Raw genomic sequence first — 15,911 nt, forward strand, 5'->3', positions numbered from 1 at the left:
ATTTTAAAGTGTTTTATATAATATTTCATCCATGTCGTATACACATATAAATTCTACAATTGTAAACTTTAGTTTTGTTTTAAGTTAAATATTCTTTCTTTTTTTCCGTAGATTTTAAAATTTATTAACTTAATTTATAAAAATATTTTATTATTTTAAGAATTAAACACTAATCTTACCAATATTTACGCTTGTTTTTTGTTTTAATGTTTTTTGCACTGTTTGAGCCTAAAATTATAGACTTGGAAATAATAAATAATATTTATTTTTGAAAAATAATAATCTAATGATTCAAAACCTTTTTAAAATGTAACGGGTTTCGAAGGCTTTCAAGCTATGTGAAAGCTTTATATGTGAATGGCTATGCAAGAAGAAGCAGAGCTTTAAACAGCTGATTTTGCCGTGTTGTCGTTTCTCTGAGTAATTCTTTAAAAAATGGATTTAAAAACAGTTTATGTTACAGTTGGAACCACAAAATTTGATGCCCTGGTAGCAGCCATCACCTCGGAACCCGCCCTCAAGGCCTTGAAGACCCGACAATGCCAAAAACTCATCATCCAACATGGAAACTCGCTACCTCTGACCGAAGATGCAGTGCAACTGATAAGGGACTCCCTCGGACTGGAAATAGAGCAATATAAATTCCGTCCAAATAGAGAGGATATTAGAGACGCTGACTTGATAATTGGACATGCCGGAGCTGGAACATGCATGGATATTCTGAACAACAATAAGCACGGCCTTATTGTAATCAACGACCAGTTAATGGACAATCACCAGTGGGAGCTGGCCCGCCAACTGGCCTCAGAAAACTATCTCTATTACAGCAAAGTCGCCGATTTGGATGAGAATCTGGCCACGTTGGACTTTAATGCTCTGAAACCCTACGAAACCCAGCCCGAGAACTTGAAAAAATTTGTGGCCGCCGTTAATGAACTAATGTCTTGAAGAAATATATCTTGTTTTTAGCACCAACCCCTATGGGGTTAGTTTTTTTTAAATATTTATTTAAGAGTATACAAGTATAGTTAATAAACACGATAAACGTTTACGCAGAACATTAATTATATTGGGGACTATATGCGATAGATAAATTCACGATAATTCAACACTAAAGCGTACATATTTTACTTTGTTACTTTTCAACTTTGAAATTCCGTTTAAACACTAAGATCTGTCTAGTTAGATAGTTAATTTCATATGCAGCTGCATAACGCAATGAGACTCTCGACATGCTTTGGTTTTGCTCCAAGGGATTCTTCCTAGTGCCATTTACTCGGCTTCGGCGGAAGCAGCTCCGTTCTCAATGATGGCGTCAAACGAGAAGGGCTGGAATGCGTAGCCCTGGCCCTTGTAGAACTTGCTCTGGAACTCCACCCTAGAAGTTAAGAATTGTGTAAAAATCAGCTTATTATTTCCTCAAATACTTGTGGAACTTACCAGTGCAAGCGTAGGGTGTGCAGGAAGGCAGACAGACCCTCCATAAGCACCAAAATGCCAACGGTTAGAATCGCCCAGAAGGCAAACACACAGGTTAAAATGATGCCTCCCAGCCAGCCCTCCTGCTTCAGGCCAATGGACAGCACCATGGTCCACAGCACCTCAGCCAGCTCTGCAAACGAGAATTTCATTAATGGGTAGTTCTTAAGGAAGTGGAGAGACTATTGAACTCACGTGCATGGGCAAGGGACAGAGCCCACAATCGGAGATAGGAGGCGGTGTGGGAGACAGAGCCCAAAACATACTCGATGGTGTGGATGCTCTGGTGAATGAATATCTCGGAGAGCTCCTCTTCCTCTTCGTGGGGACCGCCACCGCCACCATGAGAGCCGCCATTAGAGACACCACCAGTTTCGGCATCCGAAGTGGCTCCGGCAATGGGCTGGACCTGAAAAATAATTCCATTTAGTTGTGGGCTTAAGGTGTCATGGCCAGGGGCACTACAGTTGAACTTTGTTGCCTTAAAACAAATATTTTTAGGTTTAATTGTTAGTGTATAGAACTTATGAATAGAAGCTTTAATAAGTTCTTGGTTTAAGGCAAAAAAGTTGAAACTACAATGTAAAAACGACACAACTAACCTCTTCCTTTGAATTGTGGAGTCGGGTGGTGTTTGGTTTAGTGGTGTGGGTTTGATTTGGGGATTCGGTTTTAATTTTGGTTAGTTGGGGGCAAAAATAAACGAAAAGCAGTTAGTATATTGTGGCTACAAGGTGGTGCCGATACACTTTAATGTGTTTGTGGAAGTGAGTGCGTGGTTGTTATCATGGGATGACTAGATGACTATCTAAGATGGACTGCGTTTCGGATGAGGAGCACTTACGTTCGCCTGTTTGCGAGCCTGCATAATCAGCAAGGGCTTGGCCAGAAGCATCACGGGAATACAGCCAACGGCGACGAGCACGAAGAGCACCTGAATGAAGTGCTGACCGAAGAACATATACGTTTCGCAGTCCTGAGGAGGAGCCTTGGGGGTGTTGAACAGAACCATATCGATGAAAGTAATCAGGATGGAAGGAGCACATGCCTCCGAATAGGGCTCTGAAATAACAAAGATTAGTCTCTCCCCCTGAATAGGTTATAGCTTCGGATTTGATTCTCACTGGCATTGGTAGCTGCGAACTTGATCCACTTGATGAACATCAACAGGACCATGTAGAAGAAAAGCAGCAGCAGGAAGACCAGCTGGGGAATGAACTCGTACAGCATGGAGATCCTGTTGCGGAAGTAGGTGTGATTGTGCCAGCTCATCACGACTCCGAATATCATGTGGATGACGCCGAATATAATGGAGATCTTCATCTTGTAGGCGTTGTGGAAGATGATCTTGTTCGCGCCAGCCACTTGCCAAATGGGGTCCATGCCGAAGGGATACGGATCACCCTCGTAATCGCCCTTGGGGTTCAGCTGAAGGTACTTGTTCTCCAGCACCGTCGACTTGTTGTACGACATGTGCCAGTGGGAGCCAAAGATATTCAGAGACTTTGAGAAGATATCATTGTATATCAAGCCAGTGTACATGGAGAACACGCCCATGAGGAATATGATGTAGCGACCGCCGAAGAAGATGTTCCAGATCTCATTATCCGTCTTCTGAGCCGCCAGCCCCTTTTCCTTCCGAATCATCCAGAGACCGAAGAGCGCCATTATAGCACCGTGACCCAGATCCCCAAACATCACGGCAAACAGGAAGGGGAACGTAATGATGGTATAGGGTGCTGGGTTCATTTCCCGATAACTGGCCACGCCATAGGCATCGATCAGGGCCTGGAAGGCCTTGGTGAACTTATTGGTCCGATTGTAGGTCGGAGGATTCTCGAATGTCTGCATCCTGTTGAGAATGGGCGGCACCGATGAGCCCGATCTCTCAGTGCCCCGCCGCAGAGCCAACTGAATGGTCTCAATGTCCAACAGCGGAACCCAACACTCGGCGATCAGGCACTTCTGGGTCACGTCCAAGTTGAAGAGATTCAGAGTGTGGTAAATGGCCTTGATCTTGCGCACTTTCACGAACCAGTTCTTCAGGTTCTTCGCGGCAGCGACGAGGACACGGTGTCGGTGATCCTGCGTCTGGCCGAGCACGGTGTTCAGGTCCTCGATGCGGGTCATCACGCCCATGGCCATCTCCCGCCGATCAGCCGGTGCCTCGGGGCAGGGATAGAGTGTGGCGCGGAAGCCCTCGCAGATCTTCTTCACCCGCGTCTTCAGCTGGTCCCCCTGGAAGAAGATGATGAACACCGACTTGTGCACTTGGTCGCCCTGTAAAAAGGAATTCATTTCAATGGATTTACTATTAATTGTTCTGATTGCCACTTACATTAGTCGGATCCTCCAAGGGCGTCTCGATCATGGCTTGTCGGAGAAAAACATTGCCCCGGCAAGCGCGCCACAGCATCCGCTCGAAGGCCGGCAGCCGCTCCCGGAGAATAACGCCAGCCACAAAGCTGAAGATAGAATCGATTAGTGACACAATCTCGGCCAATTGGGATCATACAGTCATTCCGAACAGAGTTATTTACGACAAACAAGGAAAACTAAACTCTCAAGCACAAGTTACCAATGGACGCGCGAGGCGAGAGCAGGAACAGGGATTTAGGGATTCATGGATGTGGGTAGCAGGGCGGTTGGGTGGCACGATAGCACGCTGAAGTGAGTGACGAACAGGATGCGGGAAGCGAGCGAAGCTAATGACATGTCTCTAAATATATACAACTGATATATACATCGATCGATATCGAGGCACTATCGAGGCGATTGATGAGCGATTCGAGTTCTGACTGATTGGCCTAGTTTTGGTTTGAATTGATTTGATTTGATTTGATTGAAGAAGGGTCAGGGTACCAACCATGGAAGATAATCCTCCCGTTCGTTCGATTTCTCCAAGTAACTAAATATTTTCGAGTTTGAGAATTTTTGGCGGTTGGACATTTTAGTGCGGAAGGGGAAAGAAAAGAGGAACATAAAAGAATGGCTTTTAATTTAGAAACAGTGATTGGTTTTTATCCAAATCTTGCACAGAAAATTATTGCTCGAAAGTCCCAAAGACTCCCAGCTTTTGTTTCTTTGTCATTTTGTGGCGCAGCAGTTGCTGATTCGCTGATTAGTTTCGCATTGGCGGCAGGAAGCAATAATTTTGTGTGATTATTCATCGGTTAAGAGCTAAAAAAATTGTTACTTCTATTTACATCGAAAGCTCTATTGGGCAGGCAGGTAGTACTTATATCTTTAACCTTTTACTAAATTATACAAATTAATTCCTTTAATGTCTAATATGTGGACTGGGTCCACGGCCGAATGTGCGCCTGCCCAATCTTGGATGCTAGCAGCTGACTGCTGGATACATACCCGAGCTGCACGGGACCCATGGAGGCGCCAGCGGACCTCGCCTCATCGGTGATCAAGGCGCGGGTCATCGACTCGGTGGTTTGGTTCACGCCGCCTTCTTGCTAGAAATTGTTGGCAAAGGTCATTTTCCGACTCGAGTTACTTCTGGGTTAGCTTTTTGGGGTTAACACTTAGGTGAACGTTAGTAGAACCGCCGCCGAATCGTGATTTAAATTGTGGATTTAATTGGTGGATGGGGGAAGTATAGGAGGGAGTGGGAAGATAGCATGTGGAAACCGACACCAGAGCAAACTGATAGAATATGTGCTTTATGTTGGGAAGATCAATTGGAAAGCCTAGCAATAGAACACACAGGACACACAGGACACTCATCGACATCGGATGGAAAAGAGCAAAAAAATGTGAGAGGAGCAGGAGGGCGAGAGCGAGTGGGTCTTAGCCTGAGTTTAGTTTTCCCCTGGTCGTGGATCTCGTCGTGTCCAGTCCAGGTCCACTTCAATATTTACCCAAGCTTCAAATTCTGGCCCGGCTGGCTGGCACGGGCACCCTCCTCGCCCAGCAGCTGCGCCTGCTCGTCCTCGTTCTGGTTGTCGGCCATCTGCAGATAGCGCCGATATTTGGCGGATGAGTATGCGCTACTTGACTTGTACACCGTGGGCACCGACTTCCAACCACAACACAACCAGGCAGGGTGGTGGATGGTGATTCATTTTTCATTGTTTTTTTTTTGTGTTTTTTTTGTGTGGTGCGTGCATTTCAAGTGTTTTTTTGTTTTTGTTTTTATTTTGGTCGGGGTGGGTTGATTGATTGATTGATTGATTTATTGATTGATATGGAAAATAAAATGTAAAAAACGCATAATAAAATAACCAAAAATATCAAATGATTAATACTAAACAATAAGCTTGTAAATACATCTAAGTGTGGGGAAAATAAAGCATAGATTTTCAATAAAAATATGTGTAAGAAAAATTAAAACTCTTTTATTGCCTGGAGCACTTGGAACAACATCTGACACAAAACAATAACCAGTAACTGATATCGGAAATCAGAAATATATACAAAATGAAATTTGGTGGTAAAGCACACATTGTTTGCCATTGGAAACGGAGAAAGAGGAGGTGGATTATCATGCGGGGGAAAAATACTTATTTTTTCTTTGTGTTCTGAGGGGTTCTGGAGTTCTGGGGTTCTGGGGGGAGGAGATAACGTTTGTAACCTTATGCCGTGGCTGCCACACTTGTGTTGTTGGTCGGGAATTTTGGTTATTGCTTAGATAAGTTGGTTAGTTGGGGGGCTCATTCCGCCGCCGCCATATGTTACATGGAACTAGTTTACCCAGCTCATTTGCAAGCATGTTAGATGATATCCCTTGTGGCCTGATGCTTACCTCGTCGAAAAAGACTTGGGTCTTGCGCAGAATGTGCTTCAGCTCGGTCAGCTCCAGGAAGTTGCGTTTCAGGGCCTCGGCATTCTGGTTCACCTCCCTCAGCTCGTTCTCCAGCTTCTCAAACGTGGCCTGAGGAGAAACCCTACAAGTTAGTGATCAGTTCTCGCGTAATCGATACCGTCTTACCTCCAGATCGATCATCTCGCGGGGCTGGGGTGCTTCGGGACTCTCGCCCGTATCCAGCATGGGAATGCCATCCTTCTTGATCTCCTTCTCCAGGTAGCGCAGCTTGCGCTCCATTTCATCGCAGCGACGCACCTCATTGACGAACTTGCGTTGGAAGGCGTTTACATCGGGATTGAGCTGAGGGTTTAATTAATTAATAAAATTGTAATTTATTTAAAAATAAATTACTTACATCACGGAACTGGACCAGTCCCAGCTCACCCAATTCCGAGACACAAGCGTAGGCAGCCTCGCTCTGCAAGAACAACTGGCACAGTGCCATTTCCTCGCTTCGGAACAGGGAACCCATGGTGGCCGCCTGTCGTCACTGATGTCTGGAATTTTTTATGAGACACTTGATGAGCGAATGATTCGAAACTGAAATCCCTACTGTTCTGCACAAATTAAGTATGTATATTTCCGCTGATTAGCGTTGGGGAGTCGTGCGATATCTGCAATCTATACTATATGCCGCCCTCGATTTGATTTGTGTACCCATACACATATTGATTTTTCTCCGCGCAGCCAAAAAGAAAGTGCTACGTTGGACCCGGATGTCAGGATTACGCCCCCCGATGTGTCACCAACTAGCAGACATTTTTCACCAACACATGCACTGTCACAGTGACTAAGCCTTTGATTAAATTAATGAATATTTATTGATTACCTATTACTTAAACAATACGAATAAATTCGTTCTCAAAATTCCAGCAACCGAATCGACCCAAGAAAACTATGAAAACAACAGTGTTGGGAAGCGCCGAAACAGTGTAGAGTAGCAGCTGTGTCGAATTAGCTGTTTTCAAGCCAAATTATTAAACACTATTAAATTTAAAACTTTTACAATATTTCTTTAAATACCTGTATGGTAGAAGAAGAACTGTTAAATTTTTCCAATAAATAACTTATTTCTAATTAAAAGTTCGAATAATTTAGATTTAGCATTAAAGAAGTCTATAAGTTTGGTCACTCTGTCGATTGAGTGACAAAGCCATAACTTCAAACGAAACCGCCATATTTTGGATCATAATTTAATAGAAAGGCTAAAAAATGGACCGTACGTGCATCGCGCCCTGGAAGGCGGAAGAGAAGGAACAGAGCGAAAGGCTGTACAGGAAGTTGCAGGGTCTGGCCCTGGTCCACCCGATGACCGACGAGATGAAGAAACTCCTGATCTGGGACATGTTCCTGAAGCCGAACCATGCCGCCTTTTTCCATGTAATGCACTATCTCTTCCGCCTGCTGGACCCGGCGGAGTTCAAGCGTCGTTTCTTCTGGCCCCTCACCGACAAAAAGTCTGAGGCCAACTTTCGCTCCAGCACGGTGGAGTACCTGAAGCATCTGAACGAGAAACACCAACTCCAGTGGACCAACATCAAGTCATACCTGGTGGTGATGCCCGGTGGCATGAGGTTCATTAACTTCCTTCTGGAATTTGTGGGCTTTGTTATCAGGGAGCTTACAAAGCAGCGGGAGAAGTCGCTGGGGGATTCCGATGTCCAGAATGCAGATGTCAAGGTGATGGCCCGCCAGAACGCTGTCATGAAGGACTACGCCTCGGACTATGTGGCGAATTTGGAGGAGAACATGGCTCTATTGAAGCACAACACGCAGAGGATCCGCCAAACGATAGAAGCTCTGGCTAAGGAAGCTGGCATACCCGAGGAGCTGCTGCTGGACGACAACTTTTTGGAGGAGTTCGAGGCCAGTAATCGGAGGACTTTGGAACAAAAAATATCTCAGCCCGCGGCAGGGGATGTCCAACTTGAGGAATCTCTCTGCGGTCTCAAGGAGGACCTGGAAAAGTTCCAAGCCAAGCAGTCCGAGCACAACCAAAGAAAGGAAGCGGTAGACAGTGTTTTAAATGGCTTCCGTGGTATCTTCGGTTCTGAAACATTTACGGAAGAAGGTGAGCTATTGCGGTTCAAAAGAAACTCTTCTTTGACCCTTCAGTTTTAGACTTTGATGATCCTCTAATCGGCTCTAAAATCGAATCCATGGTAAGGGCGTTCAACCAAGTGAGCAGCACGGTTGCCGAACAACTGGACGCCAACGATCACTACAACGAGTCCAACGAGTTCGTCACCACAGACCTTCAAGCGCTGCGCGTGGAGGTGGCCCAGATTGAGAGCCAACTCACCAATGTCCAAAAGGATCTCAATGCGCAACTGCACCAGATCAGGGAGCGGAAGGAGGCGGAGGAAAAGAGTTCGGCGCAGCTCCAACCACCAACTACGCCTCGGCTGGAATCACGTTTTCAGGACATTGCCTCAAAGTTCGTGTCCACGCCGCCAATCAGGATCGACTTGGCTGGCGCCACTGGTAGCAGTGCCCCAGTGCGCCTCGCCCTTCAGGACGACTACAATGCCAAGCAGTTCGATGCGTTCAGCAACAGTTTGCTAGGTACGATCCAAGATATTCTGGGATATAATCACTAATTGTGTTGATTCTGCAGCTCCCGCTCCTCCCCGGTCCGCGCGGAAGCCAAAGGGCCTTGACCAGTCGGCGATGGATCTTAATGGGACTATGAACCGGTCCAAGATCAACGATCCCATGGAACTGCTGCGCACGATTCACAAAAACACAAACAAGGCCAAGAACGCCCCGCAAGCCAATATCTCCTCGCTGGGGAGCAAATGGAAACAGATGCAGGCTTCGTTTGGATTTGATGAGCCAGCAGCGACCTCTCCCCAGAAATCTTCCGCGGATTCCCGTTCTCCGTTCACGCCTCTCAGCGGCAGCGAGTGCACGCGTGTGGAGCGCGTTGTCGCCGAAACCAACAACTCCCTGATGGCCAAAAGCGCTGCGGTTATGAAGGTGTTGAAGGACGCCTCTCTGAGTTTCCAGAACCTCAGCACATCGCCATCGGGTAGACTGGATGCCTTGGTGGCTGGACCTCCGACCGACTTCCAGCTGGAGTTGACGCCACGACTTCAAGTCAACGATGTGACCATTTTGGTGAGATTCCTCGCCACCTGTCCCATAAAGATTCGTTCTAACAGCGTCTGTTTCAGGAATCCCAAGCTTTCAAGCCCGATCCGGGTAAGGAAAATGATGCTAATGTTCCGAATCTGTCGCTTTTCGATTTTAATAAGAATGGCGACGACGACGATCTGCAAAATATCAGCGATAGCATCCTTAAGGACATTACCATGTGATGGCAAACAAGGAAGGCAATCGCCTATGGGCAGTATTATTTATTTTGTGTACATTCTTAGAACTCTTTACAACTGAATGCTACAAAAGTTGGTTGTCACGGCCAGTCATTCTTTTCTGTCATCTGTTTACAATATCAGCCTTTTATAAATGAATTTGAGCGTTTTCCGATCGAAATGATGTGATGGATAATTTTCAGAAAATAAAAAAACCAAATGGGAAGAGGATGGTATTTGTGGAATTCACTTTTATTAAATTCGAAATAATAATGTAACTGAAAGTAACGTGATTTAGTTCAATTCGTAAACTAAGAAGTATGAATGTGGGATATGTACTTTGTGTTCCTGCATACATAAATCGCGTTTGTATTGTATTGCTTTTGGTCTTAATGGTCAGCGCCTATCACATCTCCATTGTAGCCTTCACTCCTTTCATATTTGAATAGATCTTTGCGTATTATATACAATAGCATTAACATTAGAGATTAAGAGTAGTGGCAAAGTGGTTCGCATTTCATGCAAACCCTCTTGCAGCCTGCGACTTGAGCAACGGCTCACAACCCGTTCTATATCGGGGAGGTGGATACATAAAATAAGTTTATACATGTTATAGGTGTATCTTTTTCGACCTGTGTTACGTTTAAATTTGCACTGCAGTTTCGGTTTGGAATAATCTACTTTCCGCGCTGCTGGCGGGGCGGAAACTTGTTCTTCTTCCCAAGAATCTTCATCAGCTGCTTGGACATGAAGTACGGCTTCTCCTGCGAGCCATCGTTCCGCTCGCAGTCCTCCAGGAAGCAGAGGAACAGGGTGTCCACCGCCGTCGAGTAGACACTGAAGAACACGCTCGTTATGAGGAAGGAGGCAATGACCACCACCGTGGTCGGCACCGCGTTGTAATGGAGTGGATTCTGGGGCGGATAATGGACGAGGAAGTAGTAGGTCGATGCTCCCGCTCCGGCGGTAATCAGCAACTTGGACAAGAAGAACAGGAAATCTGTGACCTTGTCCAGAGTGATGACGCGGAGGAAGTTGCGCATTATCAAGTTGAAGGCATCCTTGGCGCTGCTGCAGAAGTTGTTGCCGTGAATGGCGCACATGATGTAGGCGTTCCGGTTGAGGAACTTCAGGAAGTTCTCCAGCAGCCAGAAGAAGCAGCGCATGCAGCAGAGGATGGCTCTGGTGACTGCGTTGTCGTATTTCTTCAGCTTCTGGTCGATGTACTCGAGGACCAGGCGGATCATCCGGCAGATGGCCAGAATGAGGGAGCCGAATGCGACGGTGCCCAGGTGATAGAAGGCCGTCTGGCAGAAGGCTCCGGTGAGGGTGAAGAAGGGGACGTCCCGTTTCTTGAACGTCCAGTACCAGCGGGCAAAGGTGGAGGCCAACACCATGTAGCTGAAGCCCGAGATGAAGAAGGTCAGCCACAGGAAGCCAAAAACGTTGTAAACGATGGCCCATTCGATATTGGTCGGATTGTTAATGTTCACGAAACTGCACGTGGTCTGGGTGCACGGTTTCCGACTCAGTTCGTTGTAGCAGTACTGCTCGAAGATCTGTGGCGTGCACGCTTCTCCCACCGTGTAATTAAAGGCGGGTCCTTCGCACTTGCACGGCTCATTGGTGGCCTCCCCCTTGGCCGTCAGCTGGCGCACCATGCGGAAGGTCGGATCCCCGATGGAGCCCAGATACAGGCCCACTCCCACGGCGAAGACAATGGCCGCGATGAAAAGCACCCAGGAGAAGACGGGGAAGAAGACTGTGCTGTAGACGCTGCTCACCGCTTTGCTGCCCTCCTTCGTCAAGGCGATGGCGATTCGGATGCGCTTCCTCAGCACGATCACCAGCAGCAGGATGACCACGAAACACACTCCAATGAAGATCGAAAGGTAGAGCCAGGTCTTCGGATTCTGGAGAATGCTTTGCACCGTGGCGTATAGGTTAGGGCCGTGGATGGCTCCGGTGGCGGCCCTCTGCCAAAACATGTACTCCTTCACGCTGTAATAGAGGCCGACCAGGAGGCCGACCAACACGCCAAATATCGAGAACCACATGATCGGACCCGAGAGCCACCGCATCAGCGCAATGAAGATGAGGGAGGCAATCAGGGTGCAGACGCAGGCCCACAATATAACGTTCATGGAGTTGATCAGATCCTCGCCAATCTCCTCGCCCAAGCGCTGAGCATCTTGCGTGTCATTGTAGAAGATGGACATGAAATTGCCCACCAGCTGCGACAGCAGATCGTTCGCCTGGTTCATCTTCTCCTTGATGACGTCTTCCGGCTTGAGGCACTCCTCCTGCTCCTGGGGGCTCCGTACCAGTGCACTGGCATTTCCCGGCCAAGTATAGACATCGCGGGGCAGCCGACCGAACTTTCGCGAGATGCAGCCCGCTGAGGGGAACCCGGAGAGGCAGCGGTTGAACAGGGGCTCGCTCTTCATGTACGACCGCGCACACAAGTCGTTCTTGATGGCCCTTTCGATGTCGTTCTTGTTCCTCAACGCCAGCTTCTGCTCCTCCGACTGACAGATGAGGCGACTGCGAAGCTCCTCGAAGCCAAATCGGTTCTGCATCTCATCCCACATGAAGTCCTCGCTGGGACAGGTCCTAACGCACACCTGAGAAAGAATGGAGCGTTCTGATGAGATCGTTTTGGGAAAAAAATGGCATCCACTTACCTGAGGCGTGGGACAACCGGTGAGTGGCACGCTTGGATTGATGCACTTGGACAGGTCGAAGAAAAACAAGTTGCTCTTGCCCAGCACGCCGGAATCGAGCCCGCACTTCCGGTTCAGCGAGTCCGTGGGCGACATTATCTGGTTGAGATCCCCGTTCTTGAAGGCGTAGCGGGCGATGAAGCCCCAGCCAGTCAGAAAGAGAACGAATACCAAGAGACAGGGCACGTCCGTGCAGCTCCGGTTCTTCTGGCGGGGTCCCTGGAAATTCCGGTCATATCGGAGCGGCTTGCCGTACTTGTTCATCAGCTCCTCGTCCTCGGCCATGGCTGCAGGCGACAATCAGAAATCGATCGTTATATAAATGGGGAACACATAGTGCTATCGATGGGCTATCTGGGCCCGTAATGAGTCTGGGCAGACACAGTTCATTGTAATTTATTTCCGTGGATGCGTCATTGTTTTAAAAATGGCACCGCCCAGAGACAAATTTGCTTCTGGGGTTGGGGGATGGCGGTGGCGGTGGGTGGGCAACCCCCACGAGGGTCAACATGAATTTTCAACTACACTCTCGAAACAATTCCTTTTAATTCAATTTAAGTGTAATCTTATCAATATTCTTTGTTTCTTTTTCCCCCTAAAAAATGTACCAATGCTTTTTATGAAATATTTCAAATTTTTTATGATTAAGTTTCAAGTTCTCTCGGAATACATAGCTTAACTAACCTAGACCCTATTTGGTAATTTCCAAGAAATTTGAAAAGTAATAAAATTTTAAAGAGAAATATTTCTTATCGGACATCATGCGGAAGTTACTAAATAATTATAGCCTTGCAGAGGGTATTATAATTTTGAATGAATACTATAAAGTATATACATATATTCTTTATCAGGATCACCTCCTGACTCAATATAAGCATATCCAGTCCGTTTTAAGGGTTTACATATTTGTCATTTCAATCTGAGTACACAGAGACAAAATTTCAAGTCGATCTGACGAATATTTTCGACTCAGTGTCGGCTCATAGTCGGTGAGCATGATTTCTCAAAAACGCCTTAACCGATCGGTCCGAAATTTTTACATAAGCTTCTAAATTATATTTTTCATAAATTTTCATAAAATCGAAGGATTTTCCCATCCGATAAAAATTTTTATCCTTTTTAAACCATAAAAGAGCCGAGTTTTTTCGAAAATCGAATTTTAAACTTTGAGTAACCGGCATTTTCTCAAAAAATTGTTTTTCCTCTAATTCCTTCGATTAGTTTATAGATTATTCATTTCTTTTATTGAAATTAATTTGGTTTTTGCTCCCCGCAAGAGGCCTTTTTTTTGTGGACCTCTGCCAAATTAGTTATTGCCATGTCCCCGTTAATAATATTATATTTTAAAGCTATCAACTTGAAACATTTCACACTTTCTTCTCTTAAATTGCAGGCAGTATAGTCGGAAAGGCATGAATCGGCCGACTATATCCTATAGCTTCCTTATAACTGATTGTTCGGAAATTATATTACATTGGTGGTTTTTTTTTAAGTAAAAAGGATGGAACTACAGATTATACATATTTTGGGCAAACTTATTCTGCCCTACGTAGCTTATTAAACTTATTCTTATTCGATCTGCCAAATTTCATAAGGATCAGCCGACTATATCCTATAGCTTCCATATATACATAAAACTTTGTTGTTTTTTTAAGTTGGATTCGGGCTGTTTCCAATATTTTGATTAGAAAATTGATTTGAAGGTGAAATTCTAATAAGAATCCTAAGGATAAGGACAACTATATACGATTCCATATATATCTAATAATATACAACTTAATTATGACTTAATTATATTACTTCCAGCTACTTAACTGCAAGGGTATATCAACTTCGGCTCAAAAGTTGGCTTTCCTTTTTTGTTTGAAATGTTTTGCACGTTTTTTGTTACATTTTTTACAGGTTAAGAATTTTTTGATTCAAAATTTTTAATAACAACGGAAAATATTACGCTTCAGATATTTCAATTCCAGTAATAAGGAAAGATTATACGAAACTAAGAATAAGTGTCATTGACTTCAGAAACCAATAAAAATTTTTATAGGCTTGCCGTTTTCATTAAATTTCACTTATTTTTAAATTATCAGCCTTCTGCTGATAGGCGTTTTTTGAATATAGAGTAATTGAATTACACCTCAAGATACCGATCGCCAGCTGTGCGAAAAATTCGAAAAATCAGATTCAGCGGATCTACAAACAGAGCGAGCGTGTCACAAAATGGTAATAATGACGCATTAAGGGGAAATTAAATTTATACGCTCACTTGTTGCTGCCAGCGACCAGTTTTGTTTGTTTATGTGAATTGTTTTATTTTGTTTGCGGCGCTACTGTTCGGTTCGATTTAAAAGGAAGCCCCCCAGCCGCCTTTTAAGTGATTTTCAACCAAAAAAGTGGCATAAACTTGATGGCATTTTCATGGAAAACGGAAAATAATAGGCCATTTTTGGCTGGCAAGGCAAGGCCGAAGAATGATGGAGTCATTTGGAGTCTCAATGACTGTGTTTTTTATCATCAGTAGTGGTTTTTTAGTCAGTATTTGCCTTGTGCCGTACGTCACCCTAGATAAAAGAAAGCAATTTCTGCCTTATCGCATAATGGTAGAGCCTTGTTTCCTATTTGCACTTTTCCCCCAAAGACAACTTGTAGGTGTCTGGCAGTACATGGAACAATAATCACTAATGTAAGGTATTACTCACCGCGATGTGGATCTCCGAATACTTCGATTGAAACTGATGCCCGAGATGCACAAAGAGCTCTTTCTTTCTTTATCCCAGTTTACGAGCCTTTATTGTCTCGCCACCCGCATGACTCCCGCTCCGGAGTCCGGAGCCCTTGTGGGTGAGGTGGGGGGCTCTTGTTTTTTTGTTATTTAAAACGATTCCTGCGTCGCCGCGAAGTCTCGTCTCTGCCTCCAGGGAAAGTCGCCGGACAAGTGGAGGTTGGAAGCCTTTGTTGGGGCTCCGAGCGTTGCTCTTTGGTCGGTCACTTGCACTCGAATTATGTAGGGGGGGGGACTGCAAGCATAAAGGCAGCATGAATTGGTGTGTATGTGTGTGGACCCACTGGACGACTTGATGGGCATAGAAAAAGCAACAGCAGCACGGCACACTTTTGTTAATTGCACAATCCTAATCGTTTTCGCCCGATGGCGCTCCGCTTCGAAAAAACGTCCACAATAATAACAGCCTGCAGTTTCGACCGAATTTCCTTGCATGCAACTCTATTTGGTTAGTTGGAGCAGGCGCAAAACCTCACGTACTGCGACTCACTTACGCTAATTGAAGCAGCACCTCACTTCACCTATTTGAGCCAAGTAAACAGCTCCGCTCTCGCAATTGCACTGAAATCAGAAAGGGGGGCCACCACCAACCAGCCCCAGCGCCGCCCCTTCCCCCCAGAATCAGCTGTTGGCCCAGTGTTGGTTAGCAACGCGTCGATTTCCAAACAAACCCGAAATGCTTTCGGAACGGGGATGTTCACCAGTGCAGTGGAATTTAGCCAACGGAATTCAAGCCAAATTTAGCTTTTTTAGTATTGTTAAAAAAGTATATAAAACTCTTAAAATATAATCTAGTT

General features: G+C 45.5%; 4 protein-coding genes across 14 annotated transcripts; 2 read left to right on the top strand and 2 right to left on the bottom strand.

The window, feature by feature from the left end:
• Nucleotides 1–353: 353 nt before the first annotated feature.
• Nucleotides 354–1,051, top strand: LOC6505588 (UDP-N-acetylglucosamine transferase subunit ALG13 homolog). Its single transcript, XM_001964605.4, has one exon. It carries the CDS (start codon nucleotides 436–438, stop codon nucleotides 946–948), a length of 513 nt encoding a protein of 170 aa, XP_001964641.1. The 5' UTR covers nucleotides 354–435; the 3' UTR covers nucleotides 949–1,051.
• LOC6505932 (V-type proton ATPase 116 kDa subunit a1) lies at nucleotides 958–7,237 on the bottom strand. 10 transcript variants are annotated; one of them, XM_014905362.3, is made up of 13 exons: nucleotides 7,128–7,237; nucleotides 6,654–6,795; nucleotides 6,422–6,598; nucleotides 6,236–6,364; nucleotides 4,846–4,946; nucleotides 4,346–4,387; nucleotides 3,818–3,944; nucleotides 2,604–3,759; nucleotides 2,324–2,541; nucleotides 2,082–2,087; nucleotides 1,675–1,888; nucleotides 1,441–1,612; nucleotides 958–1,378 (listed from the first exon to the last, which is right to left on the bottom strand). In XM_014905362.3, exons 2-13 carry the CDS (start codon nucleotides 6,768–6,770, stop codon nucleotides 1,273–1,275), a joined length of 2,565 nt encoding a protein of 854 aa, XP_014760848.1. In that variant the 5' UTR covers nucleotides 6,771–6,795; nucleotides 7,128–7,237; the 3' UTR covers nucleotides 958–1,272. The 10 variants fall into 10 exon arrangements, with proteins under 10 accessions (XP_014760848.1, XP_014760846.1, XP_044573400.1 ...); XM_014905360.3 differs by lacking the exon at nucleotides 4,346–4,387; XM_044717465.1 differs by lacking the exon at nucleotides 2,082–2,087.
• A 177-nt stretch (nucleotides 7,238–7,414) lies between these two features.
• On the top strand, nucleotides 7,415–9,841 carry LOC6505590 (augmin complex subunit dgt6). The gene is made up of 4 exons (XM_001964603.4): nucleotides 7,415–8,369; nucleotides 8,420–8,863; nucleotides 8,916–9,418; nucleotides 9,475–9,841. Exons 1-4 carry the CDS (start codon nucleotides 7,511–7,513, stop codon nucleotides 9,616–9,618), a joined length of 1,950 nt encoding a protein of 649 aa, XP_001964639.1. The 5' UTR covers nucleotides 7,415–7,510; the 3' UTR covers nucleotides 9,619–9,841.
• Nucleotides 9,839–15,754, bottom strand: LOC6505931 (choline transporter-like 2). 2 transcript variants are annotated; one of them, XM_001964602.4, is made up of 4 exons: nucleotides 15,609–15,754; nucleotides 15,032–15,349; nucleotides 12,297–12,622; nucleotides 9,839–12,236 (listed from the first exon to the last, which is right to left on the bottom strand). In XM_001964602.4, exons 3-4 carry the CDS (start codon nucleotides 12,618–12,620, stop codon nucleotides 10,290–10,292), a joined length of 2,271 nt encoding a protein of 756 aa, XP_001964638.1. In that variant the 5' UTR covers nucleotides 12,621–12,622; nucleotides 15,032–15,349; nucleotides 15,609–15,754; the 3' UTR covers nucleotides 9,839–10,289. The 2 variants fall into 2 exon arrangements, with proteins under 2 accessions (XP_001964638.1, XP_014760840.1); XM_014905354.3 differs by having other exon boundaries at nucleotides 15,605–15,754.
• Between the last annotated feature and the right edge of the window lie 157 nt (nucleotides 15,755–15,911).

The sequence above is a fragment of the Drosophila ananassae genome, chromosome 2L (genome assembly GCF_017639315.1).
Source record: "Drosophila ananassae strain 14024-0371.13 chromosome 2L, ASM1763931v2, whole genome shotgun sequence".
NCBI classification, from domain to species: domain Eukaryota; kingdom Metazoa; phylum Arthropoda; class Insecta; order Diptera; family Drosophilidae; genus Drosophila; species Drosophila ananassae.

What these genes read in the sequence shown, in the direction of transcription:
- LOC6505588 (XM_001964605.4), top strand. Translation starts at nt 436, where the DNA reads ATGGATTTAAAAACAGTTTATGTTACAGTTGGAACCACAAAATTTGAT.
- LOC6505932 (XM_001964604.4), bottom strand. Translation starts at nt 6,770, where the DNA reads ATGGGTTCCCTGTTCCGAAGCGAGGAAATGGCACTGTGCCAGTTGTTC. An exon ending in GGCCAGAATTTGAAGCTTGG is followed by an intron (nt 3,945 to 5,351) that starts GTAAATATTGAA and finishes TTCTATCTTCAG; the next exon opens with CTTTGTGGCTGGCGTTATTC. An exon ending in GTTCGCAGCTACCAATGCCA is followed by an intron (nt 2,542 to 2,603) that starts GTGAGAATCAAA and finishes TTGTTATTTCAG; the next exon opens with AGCCCTATTCGGAGGCATGT.
- LOC6505590 (XM_001964603.4), top strand. Translation starts at nt 7,511, where the DNA reads ATGGACCGTACGTGCATCGCGCCCTGGAAGGCGGAAGAGAAGGAACAG. An exon ending in TGAAACATTTACGGAAGAAG is followed by an intron (nt 8,370 to 8,419) that starts GTGAGCTATTGC and finishes CTTCAGTTTTAG; the next exon opens with ACTTTGATGATCCTCTAATC. An exon ending in TCAACGATGTGACCATTTTG is followed by an intron (nt 9,419 to 9,474) that starts GTGAGATTCCTC and finishes CGTCTGTTTCAG; the next exon opens with GAATCCCAAGCTTTCAAGCC.
- LOC6505931 (XM_001964602.4), bottom strand. Translation starts at nt 12,620, where the DNA reads ATGGCCGAGGACGAGGAGCTGATGAACAAGTACGGCAAGCCGCTCCGA. An exon ending in CCGGTTGTCCCACGCCTCAG is followed by an intron (nt 12,237 to 12,296) that starts GTAAGTGGATGC and finishes ATTCTTTCTCAG; the next exon opens with GTGTGCGTTAGGACCTGTCC.